Here is a 20,280-nt window from a genome sequence, read left to right on the forward strand (position 1 = left end):
CAATTCAGTTCCAAATTTTCCTTGCTCTCTACCCAAATGCAGATTGCCTATGAAGAGCTATATAGGCTTTTCACCCAATCATACTGTCTAATCAAAGTATCTCTCTGTCAAGCAAGACTTTAATGACACTCTTTTCCTCCTGCCATCTATTTTCCCAGCATCACTCCACCCCTATTCTGGCTCATCTTGTTTTGACTCACATAAACCCAAAAGGATTCACCTACATCTCACTGGCTACCAGGTTGCTGCTAACCACCTGGGCAAACTTCAGTCACATTGTCTTGGTCCTACCACTGCTACAGCATTTACAAATGGCGCATCTTGATCTTCCTTCCCTGGCTCCTTGCCTACTCATGCAGCTGCTTCTTGCACATCACAACTCTCTCATCTCAGCTATCAAAGCCAGCTTCTTCCTTCTTCCACTGCCTGTACCTGGCAAGAAAGCATCTTCTTCCATTTCCACCAGCTAAAGTGGCTCACCACTGAAGCATATCTGTCACATCTAGGCTCAGCCTGTCTTTAGCTTGCCTAGAAAGTGAAATGAACAGGGCTAATGCCTTTATTAATGTTCAGCTCTTTATTAAAAAGATCAGCTGGACAGGGGGCTCGATGCAGAGCTCACCCCCACTGTTGTAGCTTTCCCAGGTGGCCAAAAGGAAGGAGGCGTGCAGAGTCTGTCACTGAAGTCAGAGCACCAGCAGTCATCCCTTCAGGAGGCGTGGCGTGACGGAGTCTGTTGCTGAAGTCCAGAACAACAGCTGTCCCCACTCCTTCTCCCGGTTTCTCACAGCCTAACCTAGTCTATTCTTTCTTAGGTGATGGCGATGGGGAAAAGTCAAGCAGGGGATGTGTTTCTCTCTTCCTCAGCTAGGGCATTTGTCTAGACTCCTTTATTGTGTTTAGTTTTTGATTTATAGTCCTTTTTATCTCCTAAAAATACTCCCATGATCCTAAGGGGTTTTTATTTGCATGTTAGTCCCAGAATGGCAGCGCGGATGGGTGGGAGACCAGTTATCTCCCGGTAGTTCAGGAAAAAACAAACACCAATTAGCTAATTAACATTTCAATATCAGTACTTAGCTAGAGTTAGTATTTTTTTGTTTTTGTTTTTGTTTGTTTGTTTGTTTTTGTTTGTTTGTTTGTTTTGGTGGTTTTTTGTGTGTGTGTGTGTTGCCATGGGAACTAAGAAGCCCCTGCCCGCATCTCTAGGGAACACGTGGAAGCTGTTCATTACAAAAAGTTCCGAAGTGTGTGGAGTATGGCAAGTGTTGTTAAGGGACTACTCCAGGCTCCTGCAACAGAGCCTGGTTTTAGTAATGCCAAGGCTGTGGATTTAATCCGTGTATGGGCCATTCACTGGAGAGGTGCACCTGATGATTCTTAAAGGTTCCTTTCAACTCAGAATATTCCGTGATTCTGTGAAATGGGAAATGTGGCACCAGCATCCTGAGGGGGGCTGCTCGCCTGCCTCATCTCGAAACCGCGAGTATTTCAGGGGAACCCTTGACTTTGGCCACGTAAATCCGACTCCAGAGCTGCGTGCGAGCTGCACCGACACCGGCCGGGCGCCGGGAGCGGCGGGCAGGCCGGGCCGGAGCCTCGGCCGGGCGGGGCGCTGGGCACGCGGGGGGCGGTGCCGCCGCGCTCGCTCTTCCCCGGGGCGGCTCGGCTGGGCCTGGCCCGGCCCTGTCCCGCGCCGCTGGCCGCAGGTGCTTAAATAGCGGCCCCTGCCACGCTGCTGCGTCCTTCGTGCCGCCGCTAGGTAAGAGGGGGCGCCCGGAGCTTTTCGCCGACCGCGCTTTCTCGCTCGGTCGGCCGCGGGGCCGCCGGCCGGTCCCGCGGGGGTCGGGAGCGGCCGGGGCAGGCGGGTCGTCCTCCGGCTGCCTCCGCGAGGGGCCGCCGCGGGCGGGCGGCGTCGCGTCGCGTCTCCCCGCTGCCGCCGCCATTCCCGTGTTTTCACTCTTGTCCAGTGTGTGTGAGAATTATCCGGGGTGTAAGTGTTCTGTCTTCTCCCTAGGGAGCCCACCGCTCCCCGCACTGCTTCCCCACTGCTACCTCTAGGCCATCCCTGAGTGAGCATGGAATATCTCTGAAGGGGCTTCTGCAGTTATTCTGGCGTGCAATACTCTCGTGGCTGATGCTGGCGTACAGCTGGGACGGCACCGGTGAGGAGGTTCAGCTGCTGCTCCGTCATGAGAGAGGTGGTGGAGAGGTTGCCCTGCATCGCTTCTTGCTCCAACATGATGCGTGTCAGCTTTTGGGGCATGGTTCATCTTCCTGAAGATGTTACTGTGACTAAGAAAACTAAGTGACTTAGAATAGACTCTGCCTGATGGGCTGGTGCATGAGGAGGGGTATGCCATGGAATGCTGCTTTTCCTAAATGGCGTAGAGCTTAATTGCTTGTCCGTTAAATTGTCTGGCTTAATTGTCTGGCCCCAGGCTAGCCTCAGGAAACTGGAACAGGATGGCTTTAGGTAGCTTTTGGAACCCTGCATCTCCCTGATGGTCACCATGGCCTGTCCTATGATCAAAGATCTGTAAGTCTTTTTGTCTTGTGCCTTTTGCTGCTTTGAGATATATCAGCCCCAGACCTTCCTGTGAAATTCCAGAAACTGCTCTGTCATGTGTTACCTGTTTGAAAAACATCAGCTCTGGTGTTAACAGTGACTGTTCACTTTATCCCTAGTCTCCCTGCAGGTTCTCCAGAATACAGGACCTGCTTTGCCACAGCTCTTGTGTGCCACTAGAGTGTCATGTAAAAAGCATCCCACCAACAAGCCTGTGACCCTTCAGAGCTCATTTTTGAATCTATGTGCTGTCCTAGTTGCCTGCATGGCATCTAGTCAATGGGTTACTAAGCTTTGCTTTGCAAGCTCCTCACTGTTTAGAGAGACTTTTGGGGTCCTCCTGTCCAACTGTGGTGTCAGTATTCTTCCTGGTGAAGTGAGTAAGGGACATTTGTAGACCATCTTTCACTTGTAGCCTGCAGGGACAGGAATTGGCAGCTTTGCAGAATGCAGTTCTGTCTGGCACAGTCAGAATTCCTGATTTATGCTGATGTGTGGTAAAAAAGATCCCTGGTGCACATATCTCTGGAGAGTGGCAGGGTTCATCCCACTCTCTGGAATTTCCTACTGCAGCTGCTTTTCAGTACTTCTCCAAGTGGCCCCTGCCCCACCTGCAATGATCATAAATACCAGCACAGCATTACTCTTCCTATACTGTAAGCTGAAATAATAATTTTGTTGACCCTTATGGGCAGAGTTCTTGTGGCATCTACTCCCAGCTTAGGAATCTTTATACACACTGTTTAAATCTTGAAATCTTTTATGATATCTGAGTCTCACATTCTGCGAGATAAGAGCACTATCAGGTACTAATTAGTGACTACATACATAAGAGACCAAATTGCATGTATTTGGCATCTCAGAACTTGTTAGTGCTTGTACTTTTGTTTCTTAAAAGTAGAAAACTGAAAGTTCATCCTGTTGGGCATTTCCCACTAGCTCTTCAAATAAGTGGTTAAAAACACTGTGGAGAGGGAAGAGTGTTAGAATGAAGGTTGCACATTACAATTTAGTTTAACCACAAGCTCTACTCATGGATGAGTGTCTCTGAATGCCACGTTAAGAGTTCAGGTGGAAACTGGGATTTAATGAAGAAAATGCTGTGGGTATAGGAGCAGATATGAACAAAGAAGGAAATTCAGACACAGGGAGCCATTCATATTTTGATATGGAAGTTAAACTGACTGCAGTTGAGAGCATTTTTCCATACAAGTAGCTTGACCAATAAGGAGTCATGGTTTAATTTGAAACCTGGGGAAAAAAATAAAATATCACAAAAATAATCACAGTGGCAACTTCCCCCTAGTGGCTCAAAACTTGGAAGCATAGGTGAAAAAATAGAAAAATTCAAGTCCTTGAAAAGGATGGCTTATAAATTCTAATGGGATTTCCAATGTGGACTACAACTGGCAGAGAATTTTAGTTTTTGAAATAACACAGACTAGACCTGAAACTTCTGCATTAAATTGTGTGCTTTTGTAAGCAACAAGAGGGGGAATGGGACCTATTCTGGGAAGGATAAAACAGAGTGGCAGCAGTGTTTTAATTCTTCCAGTGCTTTTCTTCTAATTCTGTTCCTAAATTCATAATGTTTGCATTAAGCTATCAAATTTCATAATAATAAGAGCAAATAAATTCATAGCCCTGGTGTTCGCAGTGGAAATCTTCGAAAATATGAACTCTGAAGGCTCAAGAATTGTAGTGGAAGTATTTTTAAATTCCAGGAGTTGTCCATAATACGAAAGTTGTAATACAAGTGTTACACAGAAAAATGACAAGAAATTGTGAAGTTATTTTCTGTTTTATATACCTGGCATAGGCCTGACTTAGATAGAAAGGTAAATCACTATGTTATTTAAGTTTATAACCAGACTTCTTTATAAGCTATGTTTCCAATTCCCTCTTCCTGTCATACTTAAGGGCCTCTACACTACTGGATTATGTTCTAATGGATTCTGAGATGATATTTCCATGTCTGCTTTCAGACTTGAGTTTAATATGAAGGGAAAATTCCTTTGCATCAATATGCCTGTGGAGATATGAGATCTAGTGGCAGTATTTCAAGCACATAGACAATAAAATACTTGCCTCTTTGTTAAAATACTTCTTCTTGAAACACAGGAAATATATTTAATCTTTCATTGAGTTTTCTGATAAAAAATCATGGTAGTGTAAATGGAAATTAGTCCTGCCTTGGATTTTCCAGCATAAAATCTATAGCTTTCATCTTCAAAGCCATGACAGACTGTTCTGAATATTTCTTCTTTGTGGCCTGAAAGAATGAAGAAAATGTGTACATGCTTAATTTCTGATGTGTGTTTTAGCTTAATCTCATAACAACAAGATTGGTGGAAGAGAAACAGGCATTGTATTGGAATAAGGAGTACAAGTCTCTAGACCTTTCTTTGTAATGGATATATATTTGAGTTTACTTTTTTTTGCCTTTCCATTATCTTATTTTGTTTTAATTTGCTTGTATTTAAGACTGTGTTTTCTTCCCTAGAGGAACTGCAGAGAAAGGATTCAGAGTTCTCTGTACAGTGTTGGTGTTCTAATGTTTAATGTGCCTCAGCAGAAAAGTATCTCAAGATGGTTGTGTCTGAAACCAGGCTTTGCTGGGATTTATTTATATGTGTGTGTGTTACAGAGGTGTTTTACTCAGCTATGTGCGTTTAGTAAGTCAGGAAACCTGAGAAGTTCAGATAATTTATGAGAATGGGGCATGTGCAGTTATCAGAATGAATTTTATTAACTTAGCAAAGACAACTGAAATCAAAGAGGTGATCATCCCTGTCTGTGCTTTTCTGCCCAGCAGTAGAGCCTTCAGATGGACTTCAGCTCATGTAGTATTGAAAGTGTGCTGGGCTAAAGGTCCTTCGTTTGAAATAAATCAGGAGAGGTTATTTTTTTAGGGTTTTTTCTTGTTTGTTGTTGTTTTTGGTTTTTTTTTCTGTGACTTGCTGTCCTATCTTTCGTGCTCTTTATAACTTTTTTTTCCCTCAAGAGTGAATCTGACACTTCTACTAAGGGACCCTCAGTTAGCAGTTTTTCAAATGGATCTTAGTAGAGGGTTCTCAGTAGACTGAATTCAAAACACTGAAGGAGCACTTAGCAGTCATAGTTTACAAGTTAACTGCACACAGTAATGGGATGCATTAAGGGATGGTCCCTCAGTTTTGCTGTTGAAGATGACCAGCTACAAGACTTGGTTGCCTCTTACAGTGGCCACCTTGCTGTGTTTCCTTGCCTCTCAGATCTTGTGCTTATTGAGCCTTTCACCTGCATGATGTAGTCTGCTTTCTCCTGTGCTCTTGGGGGTCCTGGTTTGATGTTCAGCAGTAGAATGTGTAATAGTTTCATCATTCATGTATCTGCTCAGCCAGTTCTTTAATTGGGTTCTACTCTTAAAAGTGGCTGAGTAGTGACTCAATAGATTGTCTTGCATTGCAGGTAAGTAATTATGTGTTTGAGTCACTAGTGGGTTCTATGATTGTGTTTTGTTTTCATCCTGGTGGGCACTGCAGTTATTGGGGAGTGACACAAACCTCGTTGTGGCTGACACGTGTTCAACAACTTGCTTACAGAAATCACAAAATACCTCGTTTTTCTTGTGGAGTAAGTGTACTGGAGGCATATGTAAGGAGGATCCAATCTAATTTGATGTTTTATCTTCATCTGAATTAGAAGCAGGACAATAGAAGCTGGTAGAGAAAATGCTGAAGGTTAAGTAACAAACAGCAATAACTAAGCAGATTCCATGCTTCCATCCATGACAAACTCCACCAGTCCCTACATACTGGTTTTCATGTGGCCAAGACATAGGTGAAATTGTCTGTCATGAGAGACTTCTGATTAGGGGAAGAGGGCGGTGTCAGAACATGCATGCATAGGCATGCAGCACAAGCATGCCTATGTACTTCCTACACTTGGTAGGGAACAGCTTTCTCTTGGTCTATCCATGAGACTTATTTTCCATAGTCTGAACTTTCCCTGCATTTCAGGTTGGCTTTTGATGGATATTAGCCAAGATTTCCATGGTTGCTAGTCACCATCTGGTGGCTGGTGTCCATCTGGCTCTGTAAGCCAGAGTGTCAAAGTAGCAGAAACTTCCTTGTAGGTAACAGAGCAGAGTTTATTTCTTTTGTACTAGAGCTCACTGACTGGAACTCTGTCCTAACTTTCAGTCAGGCTTCCCTTGCCCCAGTAAATCCACATCTGGCTGATTTGTTATCTGTATTACCAGAGGGGCTGTTATTGACCTCAAAACTGTTTTGTTTTCTTCTATTTTACTTCTGAATCTAGAGTCCTGTGGGCTCAGAAGCCTTCTGGGAGTCACCTTCATTAATTTATTTTTAAAGATCTTTCAAACAAAGACAAAGTTCTCAGAAGTAGGGGGAGTTGAAAGGAAATGTAGGAGCACTATGCTTACCAACTCTCACTATGAAATCAGACTTGAACTGGTCTTTGGAATGTTTTTTTTTTTTAATTTTCTTTTTTTGTTTTGTTATTTCAGAATGGAACCAGAAATAATCTCAATATTTGCTTTTGCAGCAGCACAGGACAGGAAGCTCATTGAAAGAGAGAAGCAGAGAGGTCTTTACTACATTTGGAAAGAGAAGCAAGATTTATATGCTTTGAGAAGGTATGTAATAGAAGATTTACTTGGTTAAGAAGTCCAATAGTCATTGCTCATTTGCATTAACATGCTCTCTCTCATTCTCTCACAAGCTGTCATTTCCTGCAGTTCAACACAGAAATTTCCTGTAGCTTTCTCTTTTCATGGGGAAAGCTAACCTGTCCTTGTTCCAAATACATCCTTTCAAAATAAGATTCCATTAATCATAAGACTGTTTCTCTAAAGAAACAATTAATTTAGCTGTGCAACAGCAGTTACAGTATGTTTAAGTCAAACTGTAAAACAAGTTCTGTCTTTCCATTGGCATTTAACATCAGCAAACTTGAGTAGGCCTTGTAATCCATAGTGGAGGTACTGCAAAACAGAAAATACAGGAGCATACACAATAAAGGCTGAGTAACAAATTTGAAAGTAAGGAATATAATGTAGCTAATCTTGCTGGGTTGTTCTTTTAGTTTTTGTATTTTCATTTTCACAGATCTACTGTAGTTTGCTGCCATTTAATTCTAACAACTCATCTGCTTGAGGAGAATCTGTTGTAATGTATCCAGTGGTTGTTCCTGCACCAGGAGGTGAAGGAGGTAATGGACAACATGGGAAACTTATTTTTTTCCTTTTTGTTTTTGGAGCTGTGTTGCTCTGTGCTGGATTCCTTCTTTCAGTCTTTATTCTCCAGTCATGTCCATCTGGAAGCTTCAGTGACTGTAATGAGGTCCTTAAGGCTGCTGGGCCAGTGCTGGCTGTAACCGGACTGGTTTGTGTTTTACTGGCACGATCAAGGGCCAGGGTGTATATAAGACAAAGACAATTGCAAAATGAGCAGGTGTACAGCCTTGTTTTTTGTCGTGGGAACTGTCAGTTTGCCCAGTTTCTCATATTTGGATTCCTGTTTTTAACTAGTGGAATGTTAATTAGCATCCTGGGCATTTGGGTTCCTGGTTGCAGCCCTGGCTGGCATACAGTACAGCTCAACCACACTGGCACTTCTGACATAGACCTCCAGGGCTGTGGATTCCTGTCACTTCAAATCTTGGGACCTTTGATTGTGCTCACTGGGTTGTGTTTCTTCGTGATAGCTCATGTTAAAAAGAAGCAAAACATAAATACCAACCTAGAATCCTGTGAAAGTGAAGAACATCCTCAGAGCCCTGAATCTTTTCAGTTTACAGTAGGTGAGTAAAAAACATTGGAACTTTACACTGGGAATTAGTGGGGTTTTTTTTTCCACTAATAATTTATGTCTGGGTATTACTTAATTATTATTATTACTTAGTATGAGCTCTAAGCATGTCAGTTCTGCCATGTCAGGACAGCTGAAATAGAATAATGTTACTTTGTCTCATATGCTTTCTGTATGGTCAGTTCAGTTACTTTTCTCAAAAAGGCAGAATCTCTCTTTGGCATAAAAAGTAAGGTCTGACTGTGTAAAGCATCATAACCTGGCACAAATGAGTCTAACCCCAATTCTGTTCTCAAACTGTGTAATTGACACCACAGATCAGAGACTTCTATGACTATATTTAAGATCTATTTTATCTTTAAACAGAAGATTCTGATTTGTAACCAATGTACTGTATTTTTAAAATTTTTTAAATTGTGGCCACATTCTCAATTGTAAGAGATATAATTACGAGTTTTAAACTCTTCAATTACAGAGTGGAAATTGGTAGATTTTTTGCTGTACAATATATTCAAGTAGTGAACTGTGTATCAATAGTTGTGGTTAGTGTGCCTTGAACTACAGGTAACTTAGTAGGGAAACTGTCACAGTGCACAAAATCAATTCTCAGAGCCATTAATGACTTCTGTTATAGCACTGCAGTACTTATGGAGAAACCTTAGAATGACTTACTTTATTTTTGGGAGGGAAGCTAAATACTTTCCTATCCTTGAAGTGTTCCAGCAGTAACAGTGTGCTTTGCACTTCGGCTTCTTGTAGACAGCCAACCATATTTGTGTCTCTTAGCTAGATAAACACTCCCCCTTGTCAGCTGTATTGTCTAAATTAAATCCTTAATTTATAAATATGCTGCATCTTTATTTTGGGATTATTGAGGTTTTGAGTCTACCTCCAACCTACTCCAACAGCCTGGAATGTATCAATTCTGTATGTAGGATCATTTATCTTAAAAGCTAGGCAAGTAGAAGTTATAGGATGCTGTTAGTATAACCAGAGGTGCTCAGTTCTTCAGAGGTAGTAATTGGTGTTCTTTCCCCTAGGTGATGCTGTGATGGTATTCCCACCCCCACCACCTCCTTATTTTGCTGACCCTATGTCACCAACTGTGACTCATTGTCTTATGTCAAATGTTCTGCCTACAAGTGAAAATCCACCACCATACCACTCTGTCTTCAGTGATGGGTAAGATTGTTCATTTCTGATTTTAGAAATCTGAGGTGTTTCTTTAGGTATCCAAGACCCTGTTCTTATATAATTGCTGTGAATTAACTACTAAGCATGACAAAGTTTTCTAGTGCATAACTCAACTTATTTCAGATAATTTACTTGAATTGGCATTAAAATACTGTTGTATACTAGGAGAACTACAAACTGCAGAGTGTCCTTATGAGGATTGAATTTTTATTATGACTGGAAAGAACTTCTGAAGTTCTTAAATCAATGCCCCATAGTAGATTTCTCCCACAGATTGTCCAAGAGAAGGTGCCACTGACAGCAGCGTGGTAGTGACGCGATATCCATATTGCCAGATTTTAGGAGCCTCTGTAGAAACAGAGCTGCAAGTATTTTGTGACATCTACCCACAGACACTGAGGATGTTACTTTATCTGCCAGTGTGTTCAGTTCTCCTGTGTCCCTTATCTCTGCCTTGGGGAAGTGAGACCTGCTGTGCTGATCTACCTTGTTCCTGCTGTGGCCATGTGTTGAGATGAAAGGATTCCATGATAACCCAGAAGGCTCCAGCATGCTGATAAGGGAGACTGCAAAGCCAGTTTCCTTTCAAGATGTTGTACCTTACCCTGGCAGCCATTCCTTACATACATGGATTATAACAGAATTGCCCGATATTGACACCACCAGACTCAGGGAGCAGGAGCTGCCAACTTACCAAAGACTTGCCTGTGCCACAAGAATTTGCAGGGTTATTTATCCCCTGTGAGTTACCACCAGTAGGCTGCTAACTTGATGGTAAAGGAGGTCACTGCAAGGGCCACATACTAGAAGTCAGAGCTAGGTGTCACACGTCTGGAGTCCTTAACTTATTTTCAGGCCCTTAATGATTCAGAAATTACTTGATATAATATCTTTAGAATGGTCCTACATCAGCCTGGGTTTCAGCTGTGAGTCAGTAAAGTTATGTGGCACTATCATTAAATGTCTTTAATTCACAAGACTGTGCGTGCAACATTGTGTCACTGGAAACTGGGAAGTAAGCGCTCTAACCAATTCGTTAGGTTACAAAGCCAGCATCAGTTTATTAGCAGTGCTGGAGGAATGGGTAATTTTCCACACAGCATGTATGCTCAGTAACCTAATAGACCTGGTTATTGTCTTGAAACTAATACATATTCATCACATTTCCTGGATACGTATATATATGCTATTTATTTCCATGGGCTTGTTTGGATATGGTTCCAGATCTTCTGATGAATCTTTTTTCCTTGAGAGTATCTCAAATCAGTCATCAGGTCATAATGTACTTCTCTTACTATTCTTTTTTCTGACATACAATCCTTTTTCTCAAAACTAAGTTATCAGCTACTACATATTAATCACTGATATAAGGAAGCATTAACTAGAACAAGACTTACTAGTCAGAGATGTAGGGAATTAACAATAGTCTTTGGCTTTGTACTAAGCACTGTATGGGACAAAACTAAGCATTAACCATGAATACAGGGATAGTACACTTATTACACTAAAGTTAAAAGAATTTTCCAACATGTTCCCCTACTGCTGCATAAGACCTCTTACAGAAATATAACCTGTTTGGTAACAGTTGGAAGCACCATCACTGCTGTTGATGATGAGTGTGTGGAAAGTTGTCTGGCAGGAAAGGACTTGGGAATGGTTGTCAACACCACCTAAACTTGAGCCATCAGTGTGCCCAGGAGGCCAAGGCAGCCAGTTGCATCCAGGCTTGTATCAACAGTAGTGTGGCTGGTGGGACCAGGGCATCTAAATCCTCTGTTCAGGAGGGGTGGGGACAATAAGTGGCTTGTTCCTGGCAAACTATGGAGTGGGAGGCAAAGATTACAAGAACAAGATGCTTGCAGGATCCTCTGCTTCTGAATCTGGAGTGTGCTGGCCACACTGGAACACACTTGCAGTCTTATGCAGTTGAGCCAAGGGCTTCTAAGATAACAGAAGCCAGGAGGAAAACACTGGAGAGCTATCTCAAAGGAACTAAGGGATGTTCCTCTAGGAAGCCAGTATCTCAGCTAGGGTGCCTTTACACCAATGCACACAGCATGGGCAACAAACCGAAGCAAGTGTAAGCCACTGTGCTGCTGGAAGGCTATGACTTTTGTTGCCATTCCTGAAATTTTGTGGGATGAATCCTGTTTCTGGAGTGTGATATTTAATAGCTGTTGGCTGTTCAGAAGAGACAGGAAAAGAAGTAGAGGCAGAGGGATTGCTCTTTACAGCAAGAGGTGGATTGAATGTGAAGAGCTGTCCCTGAAGAATACCCATGAGCAGGTGGAAAGCCTGTGGGTAGGAGTCAGAGACTGAGGCAGCAAAGGGAACCTTTGGCTGGGGTCTGCTACAGCCGCCTGACCAAGGGGAGCCCATTGACCAAACCTTCCTGCTCCAGCAAAGGAGGCATTGTGCCCGAGGGTCATGTCCTGCAGGGGGATCTCAGCCTCCCCAGCAGCTGTTGGGAGAGCTGTGGCAATCCAGGAGACTCCTGGAATGCGTGGAAGATAACTTCCTGAGCCAGGTGACAGACAGCCCTGCCAGAGGGAATGTGTTACAGGATCTGTTGGTCACCAATGCAAGCGAGCTAACTGGGACACCAGGACTGGAGGCAGCCTGGGCTGCAGGAATCATGCACTGGTGGAGTGTGCATGAGGGATAGGGCTTGGGTAAGGAGTAAAAGTTCAGCTCTTGAACTTTAGGAAAGCAGACTTCCAGTCCTTTGGGAACCTAGTCAGTGGGATCCCCTGACAGACTGCCCTTAGGGACAAGCGAGTAGAATATCTGGCTTCTTTGGCTCTGCCAGAGAGCTGGTAGATCTTTAAGCAACTCTTCCACAGAACATGAGAGCTGGCAATCCCCAGGAGCAAGAAATCAGACAAGGAGGGCAAGAGGCTGGCATGACTGAGTAGGAACTTGCTGGTCAAAATTAAGGGAAAGAAACCAGGACAGGTGACCTAGGAAGAATTTAGCGATGAAGTACAGTTCTGTAGGGAGGTTGTGAGGCAGACCAAAGTAAAACTGGAACTGAACCTGGCAAGGGACACAAAGAATAACAGGAAGGGCTTCTACAGGTACAGTACATTAACCAGAAATGGAAGGTCAAAGAAAGGATACCCCTGATAAACAATACTGGAAAAGTGGTGACAGTGGATGAGAAGGCTGAGGTTCTCAACAGCTTTTTTACCTCTGTCTTGAATGGCAACCTTTCCTCCCATTCAGGGGTGGATGGATAGCAGGATGGGGAACTGAGGGAGCAAAATCCCTCCCACTATAAGAGAAGCTATGGCTATCTGAGGAACTGGAATGTACATAAGTCTGTGGGACCCATGATCTGCATCCCAGAGTCCTGATGTAATTGTCAGTAGATGTCAGTCATCTGTAGTTGCCAAGCTACTCTTTCTGATATTTGAAAAGTCACTGCAGTCAGAGCAAGTCCCAGGTGACTGGAAAAATGGAAGAACATTGTACCCACCTTTAAGAAGGGTAGAAGGGAGGATACTGAGAACTACTGACTCATCAGCCTCACCTCTGCCTGGAAAGATCATGGAACAGATGCCCCTAGAGCTGTGCACATGTGGGACAGGGAGGTGATTCAGGACAGACAACACAATGCACCAAGGGCAGATCCTGCCTGATCAAGCCAATGGCCTTCTACAATGGGGTGATGGCATCAGGGGACAAGGGAAGGGTTACAGATGTCATTATCTGTCATTTTACTGTAAAGCTTTGGCACAGTCCCCCACAACATCCTTCTTTCTTGACCGGAGGAAGATGGACTCAGTGGGTGGACTGTTCAGTGGATGAGGAATTGGTTTGACAGTCACATCCAGAGGGTGGTGGTCAATGGCTCAGAGTCCCAGTAGACTTCATTGACAAGTCGTGTCCCTCGGGTCCATATTCAGACCAGTGTTATTAAATATCTTATTAGTGACTTATATGGATGGATTTGCAGATGACACCAAGCTGAGTGGTGTAGTTGTCAGATTTGAAGTATGGGATGCCATCCAGAGGGACCTGGACAAGATGAAGGGCTGGGTCTATGGTAATCTCATGTGTTTTAACAAGACCAAGTACAAGGTACTGCACCTGGGTCAGAGCAACCCTGGTACCAGCACAGGCTGGGGATGGGCAGATCACAGCAGCCCTGCCCAGAAGGACTTGGGGGTGCTGGGGGATGAGAGGCTGAACCTGACCCAGCCATGGCACTCACAGCCCAGAAAGCCACACGTGTCCTGGGCTGCATCCAGAGCAGTGTGGGCAGCAGGGCCAGGGAGGGGATTCTGCCCCTCTGCTCTGCTCTGCTGAGACCCCACCTGCAGTGCTGCATCAGCTCTGGGGTCCCAGCACAGGAATGACATGGAACTGTTGCGGTGAGTGCAGAAGAGGCCACCAAGATGACAGAGGTCTGCAGTACCTCTCCTGTGAGGAAAGGCTCGGAGATTTAGGTTTGTTCAGCCTATAAAAGAGAAGACTTCAGAGTGAATTAATTGCAGCCTTCCAATACCTGAAGGGAGCCTACAAGAATGAGAAGGACTTTTTGTGAGACCATGTAGTGACGGGACAAGGGGGATTGGTTTTAAACTGAAAGAAATTTTAGATTGGATATTAGGAAGAATTTCATTACTGTAAGAGTGGTGAGACACTGGAACAGGTTGCTCAGAGAAACTCTGGATGTCCCATCTGTAGGAAGTGTTTAATGCCAGGTTAGAAGGGGTTCTGAGCAACCTGGTCTAGTGAAAGATCCAAGGCATGGGAGGTTGGAAATAGATGATCTTCAACATCCCTTCTAACCTATAGGCTATTCTGTGATTCAGTTGTGGGTCCTTCTTGAGAAAGACACTGATGTTCTGGAGTATGACAAAAGATGATCAGAACAGCTGGTGAAGGATCTGAAGCATAAGTCACGTGAGGAGTTGCTGAGGGAGCTGGAGTTTTTCAGTCTGAAGAAAAGGAGGCTTGACATGCTCTCTCATGGCTCAGCACTTGTTGGCAGTAAGGGCATCTTGACTAGTGCAAGTTGCTTCTCGAGCACTTTAATGGAAGAGAAGCAATAGCCTCATTCTTCATAAGTGCTGTGGTTGAAGATCCCAAATATGGCAGAGGATACACATGTGTTGGTAGTTACTGGACAAAAGTGATTTGCCTCTTCAATCCATTGCTCAGTGTTCTGTCAGCAAACACTGTGCTGCAGCCTGTGCTGGATGAGAGAGCTGTTAGTAAGATGAGTCATGGTCTCATCCCAGAATTGCTTGCATTCTTCCTGCAATCTGTTACATAGCACCTTAGCATTTGTCTTGTAGTATTTCTCTCTCCTTTGAAAACCCTCATAGACCAGTAACAGCATTGAAGATGAGGTGACTGTGCTCTGTATTTGTGCTCCTCACTCAGTATTTATGTGGATATAGATGTATGAGTCAGCTCTGGGAGTGAATCATGAGGAGCAAGCAGGTCTTCCCTTTCTTTGGGAAACAGCTGAAGCAATATGCTGAGGGCCAGCTTCAGGGTGAGATGAGCAAAGTACCAGAACAATGTGGGTTCAACCAATTTTGATCCAGTTATGCTGGTTAGAGGAGGACAGGAAATACTTGGCTGCTCACCTTGAATGTCACTGGGAACTTTGCAATCTGGTCATGTCTAGTCGCTTCTGTTTCTCCAGCTATGAGTGGGAATATGACTCCTTATGTCTGCCATGGATTGCTGGAGTGCCTAGTAGACATTTGATTGCCTTTCATGAAAAATCTCAAAAGGCTAGGAATTACGATTTTTTTTTGGATGCAGTTCTAAGTCTAGTAACTGTCTTTTATAGAAGAAGGGGACTGTGTATGTGATACACTACAAAAGGGATGATACATTAGGAGCTAAGGATCAGAAGATTTAGTAAGATTGTGAAACAGCACAGCCAGAAGCAGCTAATACCCATAAGCCAGGCTGTGACTGGTGATCTAAAAGGTTAGAAGGGAGCTTGTTTTGCCCTTCCCCTCTGAAATTAAAGACTTTTCATATAAAGAGTCATAATGTAGCCCACAGAATGAAATCTTAATGCTTGTGCAAGTTCTTTGCTTCAGGGATTTTTAAGAAGTGTGTGCATACATGTATGTTTATATAAATCAAGTCAAATTTCACTCACTGTAGATAAATTAATTATGCTAATATATAGTTTTGTGTTTTATAGAGCACAGCTTGCTGATGATGAAAGAACAGTTGCTGTTAGAGACTGTGAATCCATGCATACAATTTCTGGAAGCAGCTCACCTTCAGATATTTTACCAATGCTATACCTTTCTTCTGAATCACCGCCAAAATATGAAGAAAAAGTGTCAATAACAAATAATGAATATTTGCCATCTTCTTCCTTATCTTTTTTATCTATTTCCTTAGCCACATCTGACACCAGCTCATAAAGGACTGACAGTTCACTTAATTTTTAATAAAATGTACACAGAGATTTACAATTTTTGAATTTATTTACATTTTGTAATAAAAGTAATGTTGGCTGTGTCTAATTTTTCATCAGGAAGAGTAAACAATGAACTTGGATTTCAAGAAATACTAGAGAAGGCTGGGCCTCTGCTAAAGTAGTCTGAAGGGAGTTCACTGCAAGAACATTAAACACTCATCTTGTTCTGCTACAGCTTCAGTTTCTATTTATAGCTGTTCTTTTTATAATGAAGCTACTACTAAGTAGAAACCAACTTTTTTGATTATTTCAATTAGATCTGTTTGGAGCTTCAAAGAAAGAAATAATTAGGAAGTGTTTTTATTTCTATTTTTGCATGACTTTTGTGGAAAATACTTGTTTGCAAAGTTATGGCCTTTACAAATACTCAAGGAGCATTCACATATAGAGATGTTAAGATTGCTATGAAGATGCCAAAGATGCTATGAAGAGCTTCAGTGGTTACCTTTTGGTCTGCCTGGTAACAAACACTCCATATTTAGGCTATCTCTGGTCCTTATGTAAGTATAATCCCTAGGAAAATCAGTTTCAGCTGCAGTTAAGAGCCCAGTGGCAGCCCTGAGGATAGATAATAAGCTAACAGTTTAACTGTGGTAATGACTGGTTTCAGGGGCATTATTCTGCTGTTTTATATCATTATTCATGGATTATACAAGGAGTGCTTATTGTGTGAGAGTGAGCACCACAAAGCAGTAGTATTTTTGAGGTGCAAGCATTACATATCAGCAGATGCAGGAGAGGCAGTTTCATGGAAACAGATGCAGCAAATGTTTTTAACTGACATAACACTTGACAGACCCTTCAGAAATACAACCCTTTTAGCTCTTCCATCCTGCTGCAACCCCAGGGTAGTGGTAGTTGCCTACCTTCAGGGTAGAGGTTCCAATTCTATTTTGTGTTTGTAGCTGTTCCCAAACTGAAGGATTAGGTTGTACTAGGTAAAGATGATTAGGAGGAATTGAGTTGCTGCTATCTTTGACATCTTACAACTTGCTCTGAATGTAGTTTGAGAAAAACAGATTGGATTCTCTGCCCAGAAAAGTGGCAGGGCTATGCTTTGGGCTTGGTGAATTTGCCAGCATTAAAACTTTTTGGAAGAGTGATCTCTGAATTGTTCAGCTGAGTCTCTGAACTACGTGCTTTGGGACCTCAGTTACACTTCCACTTGTCATCTGCCATGCTGAATTTCAAAGAACTTGACTAACAGGATGCCAGTCTATGAATTAAGACCTTAAATTCCCTCCTGCGCCTAGGGAAAGGTGATTGCCTTGTGTCATCTTGCTATGAACATGCCTCTCACCTGCTGACTGCTTTAGAGAGATGTTCAGGCGCTCCTGCATTTGCCATTTATTTCCAATTCTGCATCATTCCCTCAGTTATTCTAGGACAGCTCTTTGTGCAGCCACACAAAAACAAACCAGCCAGTGAGGGAAGTATATTTAGCCAGCAATAGAGCTGAGGGGCTTATGCATCCAGAGTAATGAGCAAACACAGCACAGAGGGGGATTTAGTATGTAGAAGCTGATTAAACTGGCATGACTCAACCATTGGAAGTGTCTGTATGAAGAAAGGGAATCCACAAAAGCCAGTAGGGATTTTGTCCTATTTTCTCAAACATTTTTAGAGTGAGTTTTTCAATGATGTTTCTCCTTATACACAATCTACAATACAAGCTATAGTTTGCCATCTTTGTGATTATATTTTTAACTTTTTTCTCCTTCTGTTTAAACAGGGGGACCCACTGCTGTGCATGATTTGTGTGTATAAAGCTTTGCACATGTCTAAGGAGCCTTTTTCTCTCTCAATTTATGCTTCTATCATATAACAAGAGCAAAAGCTGGCATATTTTACTGGAAAGATCCCATGCAACAAGGCCCATATTAGCTTTATCTTGTTGTTCAGAATACTCATTTTCTGTAAAGGCTAAATATCAAAACATATTTTAACAAATCTGGAAATATTTCACCATCTTAAAAAAAAAAATCAGTTACATCTGGTGATAAACTGAAAAAAGTATCAACCTTTTCTGCTGCCTTCAATTTGCTCAGTCGGTTGTTCCTAAGATGTACCCAAAAGACCAGACAAATCAAGCAGAATATGTTGACTTACCTGAGTTCTCTGTAACAGACACATAATCTTGTTTTCCTTCAAGGTTACTGTATTTTGATCATCTACTGCAGAGTCTTCAGTATGGATCACTTTATTTTTAAAAAAGCAGTCTTCACAGAAACTATGGTTCAGAAAGCTGCTGACCTGACTTCAGACTGAGCATCTGAGTTTCCTGAGAAGGATGGGTGTTACCACTGAAAACAAGGATTGAAAACAGAATTTATCTCTCTATGATTTGGAGAAGATGCTTAGGAAATAGATCAGTTTACAGCTGTATTAGCATCTTCTATTTTTGACTTAGAAAATAATTTCTTGAAAACTCAATGGATGTGCTGGTGCCTTTCCATAGAGTGCTCAGCACTGAAGTAGTTAACATAGCCAGTGCAACAGTATTTGCCAACTGCGTTGTTGAAATCTGTTGCAGCAAGGTCAGAAAATGTGAGTAAGAGGCTAGCAAGTCTGCCCCCACCTCTGAAGGCTACCACTGGGTGCATGGCAGTAGAGGGTGGAATTTTTGATGTGGGGAGTAGGAGTGAAATGTCTGTATTAGAAAGGAAGCAACACCTTGTAAAACTATAAAAATAGCTTAAAATAATACGAAATAGCATTTTTATTGAGGAAGTGAGATACTTTACTGTCCCACTAATGGTGCTATAACCCTCTTTCTACCCTAAGGTTAGCTTAACTGTTTGACATACAAATGCTAGTGAGCAAATCAAGTTGGTTACTGATTCACACTTACTTAAACAGGCAAAATGGGAGGTAAGGGTTGCTTGCCCTCTCTAAGTGAAGTTAAGGTCTTCCTTCCTTGCTGCCTGCACTGACATTGCTCTGCTTCTAACTGCAACACTGCAATCCTTTGCATATGAGAGAGATTCACAAAAATATAAATTAATGCCTTTTCTCTATGAAAAGTCTTTCTTCCTACATCAACAGCAGCTAAAAAAAATAAACAGTTAACTCATCTGAAAAACTTAGATTGCACAGGTCTTTGCAATGTTGCTATGTTTTTGTGATAGCAGTGCTTGCTATCACAAGGGGGTGATTGCACCCACACCATCTTTCCCCTTTGCGGTTTGTGTTGCTGTATTCATTTATCCCATTTCCATCCTGTCTCTTCAGAATCATGACTTGTAGTGCCAATATCTCCACATTTCTGCAGTGAACATGCCAAACTTCAGTGCTCCTCCCTCTATCACCTATGCATGCATCTCAACAATTAGGCATGGAAAAACTTTAATTTTGGTGTGCCTGCTCACAAGACAGCATTATCCCAGAGGAAATAAAGCCACCTTGCTGGTAAATGCAATTGTGGGCAGCTATCTGAACCTGCTCCTCACAATTTATTTGTGCTTTGAGGCTGGCAGTGCAGTAGTTCAGGGGTGAAAGGCCCACTCACAGTGGTTCTTCATGTACTGCTCTTACACATGTAATTCATATTTTCCACTAAAGACACGATGTGCAGTTACCTTTCTCTTGGAAAAGGTCCCACTAGCTCAAACCACTGGCTCCTTAATCTCCCTAAATGAGAGTGATAATTTGTACTTACTCATTTTAAAGCTAATCAATGTGCAATACTGTGTGTTGTGCAGCTTTTTTTGCATGTTCTTTGACTAAGTCCCTGCTTATATAATTGGCATGTAAGAAAATAAAACCTTCCTACAAGGGGCTGATAATGTGAACAACTGTGTAAGAATAGGTGACATAAGGAGAAGAAAAAAGGGTTAAGTGATAGCCCGTCAGTGTTCACTAGGATGACTCTTCAAACAGGTTAGAGAATTTAGGGGGTGCAGAGCACCTGCTTCCAACAGCAAGCGCTGCAGGGGAAGTCTGCACCGGTAATAGAAAATTAGGTGGAGGAACAGAAAGCAAAGCAGTGCTTATGTTCAAGGGTAAGGTCTGAAGCAGATGAGAACAAAACTGTACTGAGATCTGAAAACAGCACTCATTCTGAAAAACCTCACTCTGACCAATTTTTCCTTGGTTTCACAAAACTCTTTTGCTTAGGAGTTATACCAGGTAAAAGGGATGCATTTAGTGAATTGACTTTTTTTTAAATGAGTCCCCAGAACACACACTTATTCGCAAAGAAAAGCACTGGTCTTAAAAAAATCAGTGTGATCCCATAA

General features: G+C 42.5%; 1 protein-coding gene across 6 annotated transcripts; it reads left to right on the forward strand.

Annotated features, from left to right (window-relative positions):
- The first annotated feature begins 1,185 nt into the window (after positions 1–1,185).
- TMEM171 (transmembrane protein 171) lies at positions 1,186–16,088 on the forward strand. 6 transcript variants are annotated; one of them, XM_053931826.1, is made up of 6 exons: positions 1,631–1,762; positions 7,121–7,211; positions 7,684–7,786; positions 8,282–8,377; positions 9,426–9,567; positions 15,758–16,088. In XM_053931826.1, the coding sequence occupies exons 3-6, from the start codon at positions 7,747–7,749 to the stop codon at positions 15,984–15,986; spliced, it is 507 nt and encodes a 168-aa protein (XP_053787801.1). In that variant the 5' UTR covers positions 1,631–1,762; positions 7,121–7,211; positions 7,684–7,746; the 3' UTR covers positions 15,987–16,088. The 6 variants fall into 6 exon arrangements, with proteins under 6 accessions (XP_053787798.1, XP_053787801.1, XP_053787795.1 ...); XM_053931823.1 differs by lacking the exon at positions 1,631–1,762 and adding an exon at positions 1,186–1,386 and having other exon boundaries at positions 7,684–8,377; XM_053931820.1 differs by having other exon boundaries at positions 7,684–8,377.
- Positions 16,089–20,280: the final 4,192 nt, after the last annotated feature.

The sequence above is a fragment of the Vidua chalybeata genome, chromosome Z (assembly GCF_026979565.1).
Source record: "Vidua chalybeata isolate OUT-0048 chromosome Z, bVidCha1 merged haplotype, whole genome shotgun sequence".
Classification (NCBI taxonomy): Eukaryota; Metazoa; Chordata; class Aves; order Passeriformes; family Viduidae; genus Vidua; species Vidua chalybeata.